This window comes from Paramisgurnus dabryanus, chromosome 18, assembly GCF_030506205.2.
Source record: "Paramisgurnus dabryanus chromosome 18, PD_genome_1.1, whole genome shotgun sequence".
Classification (NCBI taxonomy): Eukaryota; Metazoa; Chordata; class Actinopteri; order Cypriniformes; family Cobitidae; genus Paramisgurnus; species Paramisgurnus dabryanus.
This window is the reverse complement of record NC_133354.1, coordinates 7,001,401-7,017,955: the sequence shown is the minus strand read 5'-3', so window position 1 is coordinate 7,017,955 and position 16,555 is coordinate 7,001,401. Positions and strand designations below refer to the sequence as shown.

General features: G+C 37.4%; 1 protein-coding gene across 9 annotated transcripts in view; it reads right to left on the bottom strand.

The window, feature by feature from the left end:
* The window catches only part of tcf4 (transcription factor 4), a 144,712-nt gene that overhangs the window by 87,412 nt on the left and 40,745 nt on the right, over positions 1-16,555 (bottom strand). For all 9 annotated transcript variants that reach the window (XM_065243626.2, XM_065243631.2, XM_065243628.2 and 6 more), the window contains 2 exons: positions 12,433-12,485; positions 10,186-10,282 (listed from right to left, as the gene is read on the bottom strand). In XM_065243626.2, the coding sequence (XP_065099698.1) occupies positions 10,186-10,282; positions 12,433-12,485 (150 nt within the window). The remainder of the gene's footprint in view (positions 1-10,185; positions 10,283-12,432; positions 12,486-16,555) is intronic.

Here is a 16,555-nt window from a genome sequence, read left to right as displayed (position 1 = left end):
TCACACGTTCACCTCATTACAAAAAAAAATATATTAAAAATATTTTGTGGAGAACACCAAGAGTAACATGCAATCAAATTCAACAAAGATCAAATCTGAATCATTCTCTCCATTTATCCCTTAAAACATTTTAGGAGAAACATTTGAGATGAGTTAATAGTTAAATAAAATGTAACTACAAAGCTAAGATCTCATGAGCTGTGACAGAGCAACATCTCTAGTCAAAACAAATTAAAACATTTCTCCTCAAATTCTTCTAAGATCTGATGATGATCTGATCCATGGGACTTTATATGATCCTAAAATCTCCTGATCATCAAACACCATCAGGGTCAAAGACTGGAAAACAAACCGAATAAAGGAGATTCATTTGGTTGTTGTCTGTGATGAATGACAGTAATACTGTATATCTGTCAGCTGTAGTGAGGGCACAGAGACACACTGGTGATGATGCCCGCGGGGCATCGCTGCATCTCTCTGTGGCTTACTGCACTTCTCTCTTTCTCTCGGTTCGTCTCTTGTGTTTTATAAAAGACATCAGCGCGCTGGTGCAAGGCTGCATTACTGCATTTTACCCCAGAAAACTCGTTCTGCACAAAATTAACTTATTTATTTAGTTATTTCTAAAAAAACTTATTTGACAATATTATAATAATTATTACCAACATAGTAATCATTAAAAGATCGTTCTGCAAAATTAATATAAACAAAATAACTACATTTAATGAGCAAAATTACAAAAGACCTTTTAAAACAAATTCAAGCATGTTTTGTTTAACACAGAACATGAGTCTAAAATACACAATTATTAAAACAATCGAGCGATAAACACACGCAATAAAAATACCTTGGATTAAGTTTTATATTGTATATATTTATGTTTCTTGTGTGTGTCAGATGTGAGAGATGTTGTGTGGCATCGCCGTGCCAGTTTGGCTTTGCCAGCGTCTTTGCCAGACGTTACACACAAAACAAAAGAGCTTTCAGAGCCGCCCCGAGCCGAGCGATGCAGGAGAAACACGTTCGGCCCATTTCAACTAAATGTTTGTATGAAATAACTGTTCATCATTAACTGCACTTACATTGTAATGTATATAACTGTGTGTATTCTTTGATAGCCTGCATTCATCTGTTTGGAGGAAAAACTCCAACACATCTTTATTTTCAATATAAGAAGAATTAAAAAATTTCATGCAACTTCTGTTTGGCTGAGTTAAAAGGAAAGTGGGAATAAACTTTCCTGCTTTTTTATCAGTATTTATTCAAAAGGCCAACATTGTCGCCACAATGCAAATGGTTATTTTATTCTTTTGTCATTCAAATGAAGCACTAAATTAAATACAGACACATAAACACTCAAGTGGCTTAAAACCCTGAATGCCAGAACGGCAGATTTAGCTCAAACAAATCCGGCACTGTCCCGAACCCCACGCCACCCAAATCCAGCTTTTCTACGAGTCCGTGAAGCGGCGCGAGCACAGAGACAGACAGCGTCTCTCGTCGGGTAAACGCGTGTCCTGCAGGATTTAATGGGACTCTCTCTTTCAGGTTGGGGATAAGATCCTGACGCAGCGCCTCTTTTACTCTTTCAGGTGTGGGATTAAAGGAAAGACTCCTCTCACCACAGCATGCAAATAACCTTTCACATCAAAAAGCACACGGAGTCTCCAACTTCGGCGCGTCTGTCACCTCCGAACGCACGCACCCAACCCTTCTGAATGGAAAATGCCGACACTAGTACACTTGAATTTCCCACAATTCCATTCAACAGAAAGCACAGATTCAACACATTCAAATTGTTTTTTAAGTGCTGCGTCAAAACTTTTGCCACTACTGCAAGAAAATCTTGCTTTAAATAATTATAAACAAGTCAAATATACAATTGTGCATGCATGTGCACAGTTTTATAAAAAAAGTCTTATTAATAGTATTTGAAAGAATATGTCATTTAAAACAGTATATGACAACATGTTTATTTTTAACAAATTAGCTACAGCAATCCAAGCCAAATTATTTAATTTTATTAGTCTGAAAAAACTATAAGTGGAGAATGAGACGTTATAAACCCTGGCAATGGAAGGTTGATTGCATTATGGGATACAGTATGGAGTGTGTGTGCTCTGTTGTAAACTGCACATGAAGGTTTGTTTGTGTATTTGGTAAAATGAGTCGAAATGAGCACAGTTTAATTTTGAGCTACAGGCAAAAGAAAGTATAAATAATGAAAGTTTTTATAATAATAAATAAGTACATTAAGCTTTCGTCTAGCGATCCCAATGCTCTAAATAGTCATCTTAAATTATCTTTATATGTACATTTTCTGAGGGGTGTACCGTCCTAAATGTTCAACTAATACAAAGGATGTGTCTCCATCTATATGCGCGACATTTTACTGTGATTTTAAGGTATGAATGCTGTGATTTTGCTTTTGAAAATCTTTAATTCGATTTTTTTTTCTCAAAATTGACTTCGCTGACTCTTTAAACACATGTAGCTCGGTCATTTTTTGTCAGATCCCAACAAATCATAAATCATTTTGAAGTGTTTTTAAATAAAGGATGTTAAAATATAAATAACTACTTTTTTGAAAATTTGCTCATTCCAGCTTAATTTGGAGAAGAACAATTTTGTATTTCCAGTATACCAACCATGCAAGTCTTTGTAAACTGGAGAAACCTGTAGTAAACCCATGTCTAAGGTCATGCAGGTATTCAGACTAGTACAGTAGTATGATATTATTAATATAAACATTTATGATAAAATCCAGCTGTGACCTTTCACCATTGGTTATTGTGTCTAAATCACATCTGGTTATTCTGGTTTAAAAAATAAAATCTTTCTCTCACATTGTCTACAAAAGGTCTTTATATGTTTATTGTTTCATCTTTCTCTTCTTTTATGTGTTTACTTTGTAATTCATCGGATTAAAACTGTTCTTTCATGAAGTCGTTTTTGTTTAGTGGTTTTATCATTCGCTGTTTATTGCTTTACTTGTGCGTGTTTGTGTTTCTTATATTATCATCCTTACATACTTTTTCTATTTCTTTAGAATGTAAAGCAGGGCTAGTCAACTGGTGGCCTGCAGGCCAAATGCGTCCCTACAAACATCTTTGTCTGTTTTAAAATCAGTGTGGTTACTTTAAAGTCGCCTTTCCACTGTACATGACAAATGACGGCCGATAAACCGGAAGGACAGTCGGGGATGTGGCTGCGTGGTGTGCCAACCATCTGCGGGTGCGTAATTTTCAGATTTAATTTGAGTTTTGGATGCATAATAAATAAAAACCTGTGCAACTACAACACATGTGACACGCCGACCGTAAGTGATGTATTTCAGTGTATTTCCAATCAAAACCCTGCGTGCAAGGTGAAATTATTCATCCTTTTTTGTTTAACCTTATCAGTAACACTTTAAAATGATTGATTACTGATAAGTAAATTATTAAGTATAAATATATTCGTAGATTGAAGGTGCTTGTGCTTTTCTCCCATGTTGACACGGATTTACGATTAAACTGAAATTTCATTACGGCTGCCACTAGAGGGCGACTCCAACAGTCACATCCGAATGTAGTGTACAATGGTAAGGTGCTTTAGCCTATATATCTTTAAAATATTAAAAAGAAAACATGAAGTGCAATTTTAGCCATTAGGAGAAGACTGGCTATATGTTGTGAATACTTGAAATATAACAATTAATAAAAGTTAAACAGTTATAAACATTTTAACAGTTTAAGAGTTAGTGCTATACAAAATTACATGTGTTGATTACTTCCACTTGCACTTTTTTGTGCAATGTTCATAGTTGAACTATTAACATTTTGCTGTTGCAATGATAAACTGCAATTGTTTTTAAAATATTAAAAAAGAATATTGAGTTTTCAATATATATATATATATATATATATATATATATATATATATATATATATATATATATATTTTTTTTTTTTTTTTTTTTTTTTTTTTGAAAACTCATATTTTCTTTTTTAATATTTTATAGGTCAAAGTAAAAATATATAATAAATAAAATATATATAAGGTAAAAATAGTGGTAAAATTTTATCCCACAAAAAAATGTATTTGGCCCTAGAAGAAGAGTAGTTGAAGACCCCTGATGCTGAGTATGCATACAGGCACACTGCGTGAGATTTTGTATCCCACAATGCAATGCACTCAACTTGACCCATCATTTTAAATGTGATGAACAGCATGAAATCTGACTTTCTTATGAATCTTCTGATTAAAATGGCAAAAGTAAAGACACAAAGTTTAATTACAAATACAAAATAACAAAAAAATGTCTGAGATGAAAACGACAGTAGGTAGGCTCGATGCAAGCACAGCGCTGAATTATTTAAAGATATTACAAGTGTAAAGAGAAATTCACCTGTGATAGTCTGTTAACTCAAAGACACACAACTGTACAAACACCCCTGTGACTCACACACACACAAAACACACTTTCTGCATAGAGCGTAACCGAGCGCAGCAGAGATACAGCTCAGCGGATGGACGGACAGATGCGTCTCAGGATTCCCAACTGGACTACGACATTCCCAACAGCATTCCCTGTCTCCCACTCTCTGTAAACACACATCAGGTCGAACGGAGGAAGGAATACGACTGTTTGGACGGTAAGGGGTTAAACTTCTTCCACCCATCGTGCCAGCATCTCATTTGCATACGGCGCTTTCAGTTTTTTCTCCCCCAAAAAGTTGGCAGCACTCCTCGTTTTCCATAATGCCAGCATTTGGGAATTGTGCGTGGAATGAAGCCGATCCAATCTCCTGCCTGCGACATGCATTTTCATTAATTACAGCCTTGTCAGCAAAAGCATTATCGAAGCTGAATATGAAAATGCTAATGAGTGCTCATTTACATATTTTTCTTTGTTGGAATGTCATTAATTATTACGTTTTATGATGATGAATGCAGCTGTCGATGTTCTCCGAAGCATAATTAGCCATCAGAATGCACCGATACGATCGGCACGTACGAAAGCGAGTCCGGCGCGACAAAACTTTCCCCTCCGATCCCTAAAAGTTCCTCCTCGAAGGTCCGTCCGACCAATCCCGGAACTCGGGCGGCCCCCGAACGCTTCGCCGCCGCTGACACGAGACCCCCGCGCAAAAAATAACCTGCGAAAAAACCCGGCTTAATTAATGCAGTCCTTAATTACTACAGCATGATGTCAGCGACTTTAATTAAGAATTGGCTTGGTTACAGAAACTCCTGGCTGTAATAAAAGTCATTATAGAGACGAGCTCCAAACCCCTTCAGTGTGATGCGTACCGCTCATTAACACACACACACACGCACGCGGACTCTCGCTCGCAACGCACACGGACTCTCGTCTCAAAGGATACGCTTTAAAATTTCATCCTGCTTTTCATTTGGTTCTCGCTTCTTTAATAATAACCCAACCTCTGCCATTCTCCCGATCCGGATTTTTTTTCCGGTCGGGAAAAATGACAGAATCCAGTTCAGGAGGCTGAGCCGCTGGGATCAGTGTTTATCAGTAAAACAGAAAAACAAGGCGCGGCAGATGGGCCTATTACACATGACCAAACCGATCCATCAGCACTGAAGGGCCCAGGTGCAGCCCAGCCGCGCAACAACGCGTCATTTCACAGTCTGTCACACACACACACACACGCACACACACACAGTCCTACATCAACGACCCGGTCCTGCTCCCGTGAGGGCTCATCTGCAGAGTACACACACATGCATGCACGCGCGCACACACATACATGCATGGTCCTACATGAATGCCCTGGCCCGGGTCCCGAGAGTCCTCATCTGTAGCTTCTGCCTGACTGAGCCTGACCTGATGTCTTCATCACACACACACACACACACACATATTGGAAATGACTTTAGAGTTTAATATAAAGTTAATTATACAGACTCCACTCCAGTACAAAACATTATTTCTTCATTTACAAATTGATTTTCCAGTTAAAGTCGTCTCTGAATGACGGTGGGAGGTGTTATCACAGCCTCATAAAACCTCTACTGTGTCTTTGTGTAATTCCTGATTAAGGACAAAACTCTGAATCTTACACTTTAAATAAAACAAACGATTAAAATGAAATTAAATTGAAATTAGCAACTACAATCTGAGCAGCTGTGATCTCATAAACACCTCGATGAAGTGACACATAAACTAACTCAGAGTGTTTATAATAAAACCTGTTTGTGTCACAGGTTTGATCTCTGTTGAATTGGTCAGTGACTGGTCAACAGCTCAGGGGGCGTGTCCTAAAGAAACAGACCAATCAGATGCAGTTTTTTCTCTGTAAATGCTCGCATTCTGTATTCAGCCCCGCTGTGACTCTATTTAACAAACATTTACAGCTGTGTCTGATATGAGAAACATGAGAGCACTAATGCCATCTGAAGACGTAGATATATTATACAGTATATATGTGAGATGTTTTGTGTTTCTCTCTCTGTCTCATTCTGAGGGTCTTCAGTAAGGAGAACTGGAGGCAAATGTGACTTGTGGAGGTCTGAAGGAATGATGTGGATGTATCTGTCGCAGGAATGATGGCGTGTGTTAATGAGATCAGAGGAGGTGAAGAGGAGCTGAAGGGAGGATCATTGACTCATTGATGACCATCTGTGTGTCTCTGTGTTGCGCTTGACATGTGTTTGTATTACTAAATAGGTTCAATTTAAATAAATGTGTATAATATAATATAATACAAACAGAAATATATAAATCATAGATTACATACAAAATGCATAATAATAAACAAACATCATAAAAAAAAGTTTGAATTATTCACAATGTGTCAAAATAGTTGGCATAAACTTTAAACAACATAAAAAAATCTTGATAATTTACTCAGCCCCATGTCATCCAAGATGTTTATGTCTTTCTTTGTTCAGTGGAGAAGAAATTATGTTTTTTTCTCCATATAGTGGACTTTATTGGACCTCAACGGTTTACAGTTTTAATGCAGCTTCAAAGGACTCTAAACGATCCCAACCGAGACATAAGAGGTCTTATCCATAGATATAAGGGCTAGATGTCTTACCGCCGAGTCCCTAACGGCATCAGCTGGCGGCCATCTTACCACAGGGCGCTCGCTCACTCGTAGCATTGAGTTTAATGGTGCAGGTACTTTTAAATGACCATAACTTGCTCAATTTTCTACCGATTTTCAAACGGTTTGGTTTTTTACAAACGTTATTAACATGGCTATAATTCTGGATGCTTTAACATGTTTCATGAATTTTTTATTTATTTTTAGTATAGGTATGCAGTGTCATAGGTACATCTTTGACGTTTATAACAAACCAAACCGTTAGAAAATCTGTAAAAAATTAAGCAAGTTATGGTCATTTAAAAGTACCTGCATCATTAAAACTCAATGCTACAAGTGAGCGAGCGCCCTGTTGTAAGATGGCCGCCAAAATGCGGACGTTCCACTCAATTGGCCAGCAGCGCGGACGAGACATCTAGCCTTTATACATATCTATGGGTCTTATCTAGCAAAGCAATGGTTATTTTCGCCAAAAAAGGTACTTTTAAACCACAATTTCTCGTCATGCACTAGCCGTGTGATGCACCTGTGCGACCTTACGTATTACCTAATCACATGGAAAGGTCACGCATGACGTATGTGAAACTACCGCCACAGTGTTTACAAGTGTGAAGAAAGAGGAGCGTTCAGACGTTGTATGTGAATGATAATAATTCATGTCTTAGGGCCCTATCATACAACTGGTGCAATGCAGCGCAATGCGTGATGCAAGTGTCTTTCGCTATTTTCAACCTGGCACAATTTTCACGTTTAGCGCAACGTTGTTCAAATAGTAAATGCATTTGCACCCAACTTTGCACCCATTGGCGTTCTGGTCTGAAATCCAGGTGTGTTCAAGCGCATTGTTGGTGCATTGCTATTTTGAAGGAACTAAAATAAGCTACAATATTGTTTTTGTTATTTAGTGAGTGTGTTAGTAATATGTGCCTATAAATGGGACGACAAAGCACATGGATGTGCAGCAGCACACAGACGTTTTTGAAATATTACAAATCAAATAATTAAAATGTAAAAGATTATTATTGAGTCTCTTGGACATAATTGACGATCGAATATTAGACATTTGAAGGCGTAAAGAGCTGCTTCACCTGTAGCCTAGCAAGTAATTAAATGATTTGCTTTAAACAAATGCAAATATTGCATCTATTTTGAAATGTTTTTTATGTTACCCCACAGATTTGTTGTATATGATGACTTTGTACCTGTGGATATGGTGAGATGAGAACCATTTGTAAGTAATGCTGTCATTGGTTTATTGCACGTTATGCCTGAAACACACCCATTACTTATTACGAGAATAGGAACAACCCTTTTAGACTGTGCACTAGGCACACAAACCATTTTTCTTGCCGTTAAACAAGAAAAATTGGAATCGGACACGCCGATGACAATGCGCTTAGATCATTAAAAAAGGGCTCTTTGTGTCAGTTTATAGTTGAAAATGGTCCACGAGTGTGCGTTTCACATATGTAATGCGTAACCTTTTGATGTGGTTACGTAATATGTAAGGTCACACTGGTGCATCATACGACTAGTGCAAGACGAGAAGTTGTGGTTTGAAAGTACTTTTTTTGGTGAAAATGAGGATGGTTTCACTAGATAAGACACTTTGTCTCGGTTGGGATCGTTTAAAGAGCTTTGAAGCTGCATTGAGACTGTAAACTGTTGAGGTCCAAATAAAGTCCCCTATATGGAGAAAAATCCTTATCCTTAAAAATGTCTTATTGACTAAACAAAGAAGTTTTTTTTAAAGTGGACTATTCCTTTAAATGATTTGACTAATCTGTTAAAATTTCTGTTTCTAAAATATTGTAAATAAAAATATGAAACATTATGCACTTGTTGTTAAATAATAAATCTAAAGTGAAGTCTTAATGTTAAAAGTGGTCAGAATACAGTCGCTGTGGTTCTTCAAATAAATTATGGGCAATCACAAAGGTCAGCAGTTTTCAAACAAACTTCTCTATATGCAGAAAAATACTGCAGGCCGACAGAAAAAACTGCTGCTGAATAAACAGCGATGAAGCATTTGTGTTGTAAAACTGCTTGCAAGAGACAACAAGATTTCTGCTCTTTCTTAACTGAGCCTCACAGAACCCAAACCTGCTTACAAGTCCAGAACTTCTGTGTGCTTCATTTAACAGGTAGATGACAAGAAAACTGTAGAGACTGCACACCTGCACACCACACACACACACAACATGTTGTGATTCATGGGTCATTTTAAATAAATAAATATGGGAAGTGGACTGACCGCGGTCCAGAAGAAATCTACTGTACTGTAGTAAAACAGACAGGATGTGATGTCATCTGTCTGCTCTGAGCTCAGACAGGAAGGAAACATGTAAAGACAAATAAACAACCATACTAACAAACAATCATACATCAACACCTTTATCAACATCTACAGGCTTTATGAAAAGCTCTCTGAAATAATAACTTCATTATGAGAGGTTTTGATCGTGATATTTTTCAAGCTTAATTAGTTCGTCTCTCTTCTGTCAGGAGTCGATTATCTGATTCACTGACCATTTGCTCACTGAATGAGACAGAGACGGCCAGCGGCAAACCGCGGTATTATGGGTAAATGAGCAGCGTCACCCTACACATGATACAGACAGATGTGTGGGTTTGTGACCTGACTTTACATTAAACAACACTGTCAAAAACATCACAGTCTGTGACATCAAAAAGATTCAACACTTGACGTCAGTAAACATGAGTAACAATCCACTGTGTCGTTTTTTGTGAAAACACACAGTCAAGATAAACTATAAATCTCACAAAACAAAAAACACAATCATACACATTCCCATTAAAAACAGGGTTCCTGCATTTACTAACTCCTGTATCTTCTATGACATTCCCAGGATTTTAAAAAGCATTCAAACTCAGTCAAAGAACCATTAGTGAACCAGTTGAACCCATTCATCAAAAAATAAATAACGCACTCTATCTAACAGCAATATTTAGCCAACAGCACATTTAATAGTGGACTTGTAAATATATATTTGCCCTTTAAAACACATTTAAAATTTCCATCATGGCATTTCCAGGTTTTCCTGACCTTGAGAAATCCCACAGAAATGTCTGCTCCAACATCACAACATCATCTCATGGGTCTTACCTGCTAATCTGGAGTTAATGTACGGTGGCGAAATATTGTCATGTGACCCGATGTCCCGGCTGGTCATGTGACTGTACTGTGAACCGTCTGCGTAATTCTGTGGGAAACAAAAGTTGAAATCGGTAACATAAGGATTGTGTTCATAGAATTGTATATTTCTATATTCGTTTTAATCTAATTTTTTTCTATTCTATTTTTATTCTATTTTATTTGACTTTTTGTGTAAATTCTGTTATTTTTTGGATTAAATGTAAAAATCTGTTATGTGAAATCTGTTATTCAGGGCAGAATTAAATAATAAACAAACTGCAATTTTTATAAGTTCTCTTATTTCTTTTAAATTATTAAAGGGGACATTTTACAAGAATTTTTATAAGATGTCAAATAAATCTTTGGTGTCCCCAGAGTATGTATGCAAAGTTTCAGCTCAAAATATTATATAAATCAGTGGTTCCCAACCCTTTTCACTTCAAGGCCCCGTAGTTACCCACAACAATATTTGAAGGCCCCCCACTCACAAAATTTTTTCCACATAAAATTAAATAGAACTTGGAATGACTTGACAGATGTATATTTGCTACTAAAATGGCCAAAAAAATAAACATCTTGATTTTTGCTCGTTTTAGCTTATTTTAATGCTTGTTTGTCCAATTTTGATTAATTTTAATAAATGATTTAAGACATCTTGAGGCCCCCTTTGAAATCTGCTGAGGCCACCCTGTGGGCCCCGACCCCCTGGTTGGGAGACACAGATATAGATAAATTATTATAATGTTAAAATTGCCACTTTGTAGGTGCGAGCAAAAATGTGCTGTTTTTGGGGTGTGTCCTTATAAATGCAAATGAGCTGATAATGCAAACCCTGATCGCCATAATGGTGGTTTGTTGAAATTGAAACTCAATTGTGCTGTCAATTATTTTCTCTCTCTTTCTCTCTGCACTAAATGGCAGTGCTGTGGTTGGATAGTGCAGATTAAGGGGCAGTATTATTAAAATAAGATCCCCTTCTGACATCACAAGTGGAGCCAAATTTCAATGATCTATTTTTTCACATGCTTGCAGAGAATGGTTTACCAAAATTAAGTTACTGGGTTGATCTTTTTCACATTTTCTATGTTGATAAAAGCACTGGGGACCCAATTATAGCACTTAAACATGAAAAAAGTCAGATTTTAGTTAGCAGATTCTGTAAGGCATATGTAAACTCGCTTTAAAGATTTAAACTCGCCACTTTCAATGTAAATTACTGTTAACATGAACACAGTATAACATCAGCTACAACATCATACTGTATACTGAAAATGCATTTTCTGCCTTTTAACACGAGATCGGTTTGTGTGAAGTCAGACACACATTACAGGTCACTGGAAATAAACTCATGATGTTCCTTTAAACTTTATTCTCACAGACACCGAAAGTTCATGAGATATTTTAGATGTGAACACATTTGCATTCAGAGGATGAGCTGAAAGTTTGAAAGTGCTCTGTAAGCACGTCCTTGATTCACCTCTGTGCTCCTGATCACTAATTCTGCTGATGTCAGACTCACTCTTAAACTCTTCAGACCCTATCACAGTCACCTTTGACCTTTAGAGATGACACCATGTCAAATCCAGAGGTGAATGCATTCAGATCAACTCAACAGTACTTGGATGAAGTTATACAGTAGCAGTCACAAATAGACCACATTCACACGAAGCAGAGCTTTTCCTATCTGATCTTCAGTTTAATCCAATCTTTTTCCCTCCATAAACACGGCGTTGTCTGAATAAATGTGTGAACAAAAGGCAGAAACAATGCCTTAAGGGGCGTGTCGAGGACGCGTGTGTCATTGCAACAAGTTACCATTCAGCTCTTTGACACAGGGGTTTTAAATACAGATGCAGAGATAAGGGAGCTCCTCACTAAAACTGAGATCATTTGCCAGCATAATATTACTGCGCAAGTTCATGATCAGATTAGAGAATAAAAACTTTCACCTTCACGTGCGCACCCAAAACTAAACTTTATTGAATTTTTTCTCCATGTCCCCTTAGGGGCTCTGTATGTATGTGTGTATTCATATATACATAATTTATCACACACACACACACACATATATTATGCAAACTTTTATTTTGTATGCAATTGATTGCAATTAATGTTTTGACAGCCCTAAAGTTTTGCGTAAATCTGAAATGGAAAAGTGATGATGAAAGATCTGTTCATATATCACTGCATGAGATACAAATGATGTTTGGGATTTACCTTTGTGGCACGGACTCCATTTCCCCATGATGAACTTGCTCTGTCTTCAAGATCTACAAGAAATAAAACACAAAGTTTAAGACACAGTAAAGCAAATTACATTAATTCAGTCATTTAGTTCAGTTTGCCATTACAAAGTAAAAACTATGAGTATATCTTACTTAAAAAGACTGCCATTCATATTACAAACTATTTCCCACAATACCAGTGAACACTTTTATAAAAGCTCACATAATGTAGATCTGTTTGAATTACGACAAGCAGAAAAACAATCAAACTAATGTGCAATAATTAACAAAAACTGTGTTGGTCTCCCTCTTTACATTGTGTCTTTTTTAACATAACCGCTTTATTGAATCGCTCTTTCTCTGACTCACAATAAGAGAACACAGCGTTCATAAGCTTCCCTTCTCGTGCCGCCTGCAAAACTTCACTTCAAAGTGTCCCTATAAACGCCGGCACATTAAAGACACACATTCTTTCTTCAGACGTTCATTTATTGTAAAGTCAACAGCTGATAAAGGACGTCCATTTAGAGAACGTTCAGGCCTTCGTGACTTAAAGATAAACAGACAGCTTTAAATAAAGCTCAGATGAAGAGGTTTAAAGCGGCAGATCTGTCATCGCTGCTCTGTATAATGACGTAGACCAACGGCCAAAACAGGTACAGACTTACGCTCTTCTTTCATCTTTCCAAACACAAATTCATACAGCGTTTTCCCTATGATCCCAAAGAAAACTCTTCCTCTGCACTTAAAAAATTACAAAATTTTATATGATCCAAAAAAGAAAACATTTCCTCCAAATTCACTGTTCACTAACATGAGTTATGTATGTACGCATGTGTTGTGAATTAGGCTGAAAGTGTTCTTGTGCTTATAAATACAAAAAAGCATACAATAATTAGTGAATAAGTGTTTAAATGTCCATGATATCACAATTCTTGAAAAGTTTTTTCTTGATTCTGAGACATTTGACATCATTTCCTGTTATGTAAGGGATAATGTAGAGGCAGCCGGTAGTTATCGGGAAATAAGCCCCGACAGTGTGATCAGGACCCGACGCGAAGCGGAGGGTCTTGTATCACACTGAAGGGGCTTATTTCCCGATAACTACCGGCTGACTCTACATTATCCCGCTTATTACACGGCTACTTGTCACATAAGAAAAAAAACTGGACATGAATATGAATTTGAAACATTTTATTGGCATATTTGTTTTAAATTAACATTTTTATCCTTCCGCGAAACTTTGCACAGATGCATAAAATGATCGTAATACCTTTTTAAGATCCTCTGCTTCATACTTGTCTGTCTCCATTTTTTTCTCTTTTAGCCAGTCTTTGAGAAGTTTTAATGCCCATTCTGTATTTTTTTGTGTGTTGGTGGCTTCGTAGCTGTCATGCTCTATTTTGTCAAGTTCAGTCTCAGTAAGCTCTCTGTGTCTTGTCGTGGTTGTCCAGTGTTTGTCACAAGATGGCGCCAAACAAACAGTAATCTTTATTGGCGCGGAGCGATCTTACTCGTAAAAGTAGTACCGGCTATGCGTTATTATTTTGGAGCGGTTATTATTCGAAAAGAACGAACCTGCAAATGTCTCAACTGACCAATCAGAATCAAGCATTCCAGAGAGCCGTGTAATAAGTTTATTTATATAACTGGAGTCACCGGATTTGAGGTCAGAGAGACAAACATCTCTGCTCTTCTCAAGAGACGCTCTCGAAAAGCCAGTTGAGGTGAGACATAATGAATTTATTTCAGCGCGCACACACACACACACACACACACACACACACACACACACACACACACACACAAACACACACAAACACACACACACCCATTATTTATCAGACTCTCTCTCTCTGTAATTTATTACTTTGAATCTTTCTCCTTATCAGCCACTGCCCATGTGGAAGTCCTCACATACACACTCATATAATCACACATAAACACACACTTATACACACACACACACACACACACCTTTCACCTCTCAAACCTCTTCTGGCACCTGAGGTCTCACAACCTAAAGCCAGAACAGACCAATAGACCCATATAACACACACAAACACACACACACACACACACACACACACACACACACACACACACACACACACACACACACACACACACACGCACGCACGCACACACACATGCACACAGCTGCAGACAGGTGGATTTGGGGGCCCTAAAAGAGGAGTGATGATAGAGAGACGTATGAAAGGTTTGTTTGTGTGTGTTTGTGTGTGTGTGTGTGTGTGAGAGAGAGAGAGAGAGAGAGAGAGAGAGAGAGAGAGAGAGAGAGAGAGAGAGAGAGAGAGAGAGAGAGAGAGAGAGAGAAGAGAGAGAGAGATTCAATCAGGGTTTGAAATGAAGCATTTTAACATCAGATATATTAAACTGCACATTAACATGAGGCAAAACCTTCAATCTGGCCCGCAGGAAACACATTCACACATAAAATCTCTTCAACATCTCAGTCGTTTCTTTAAGACAGCAAAGAGATTCAATTGAGAGTTTTTGCTTACTCAAATATTTCTCTTACATAAAAAACACTCAGTACTCTCACATGTAAAACACAATAAAATCAATAAAAATCAATAATGAAATTTCTTGTTATTACTGTAACAATGCATGCATATCACTTTAACTCTTTCACCACCATTGACAAGATATCTCGTCAATCAAGAGAAAACGCTTCCCTGCCAATGACGAGATATTCCCTCTTTCCGCAATACCGCTATCATCCCCGCAACTTTTTAAACCCGGAAGTATTGCCCTATGGCAAGCCACTGCATGTCCGTGTCTGTTTTAAAGATCGCTCTGAATGGGATCTCTATGAAAAGTCCGTCACAAAAATTTAATTATCTCTGCTTTTTGCTCAAAATCCGGTGTTTTTGCAGAAACCTACCCATATTCAAAAGCTGATTACAAAAGAACCACTGAAGGTAGGATGAAACTTTTTTTTTTTTGAAAGCAGAGGGTCTGTTCGTTCATTTGTTATATTGTATGTTTATATATTTAAAGAAGAACATTTTCTGAAAGGCATTAAACTTTGGTGAAAATCATGAAAAACGCTGGCGCTGGCTGGCAACTTTTTTTAAAAACGCTGGCGGTGAAAGAGTTAATATTATATGGCTTATTTATTTTGTTATAAACAAATAATGTTAATTTTCATCAAGTTGAAGATTAAAATGAGTTTATTAATCTGTGGCAAAATTTCCTCATGAGCACATCCCTGAAGACTCAATGGCCCTCATTTATCAAAAGTACGTACACCAAATTTCCAGCGTACACCTGGCGTACACCCAAAACCACGGTGACTTTGAGATTTATCAATATGGACGTTGGCGTACGGCACGCTCAAATCCTACGCCAGCTCAGGAGGTGGTGTACGCACATTCTGAGTTAGTGCAGAAATGCGCAAACAATTCCTAACACCACAAAACGCACTGACAAATGAAAATATATGATATATTATGACCCACTGTAAAAAAACAAAAACATAGTAATTATAAACTTCAGTGTTTATTTTTATGCAACATGTACTTCAATGTTTAATTTGTGAGACTTTACCGAAGCATTTGATTTGTAGGCATATGTATTCCTTCAGTTGAGAGCCTGGGCGCTTTACCTGACGTTTCAGGGCAAAGCATGTGAGCGGATCGGAGCGGAGCCTTGAGCGGTGCGGTAATATTCCATCAAAGCGCCTCTCTAAAAATTCCGCTCGCTCAGTACCGCTCGTTGAACCCAGAACGCCCTTTAATAATTTGCTAGTTCGAGAATCTGTAAAAACGTCTAGCAATAAGTTATGGAATTCAAGCCTTCTACATAAATGTAAAGTAAAAATCAAAGTTAAGATTGGACAGGAAGAAAACATTGAAAAGAAGTGCGGAGAGACTGTAAAAGTAAGCAAATATTCATCCTGGAATCTGAAGCTGCACATTGAAAGAAAGCACAAGGATGTGCTACGAAAACATGGTAATAATGCATCAAAAGGTAAGCAAGTTACATACTATTCGATGATAAATAAATAGCTACACATGAATAGGTAAGGTAAAATGCTTGTGTTGAATGGAGCCATAAATCCGATCATGATGATATGCGGACAAAATCAT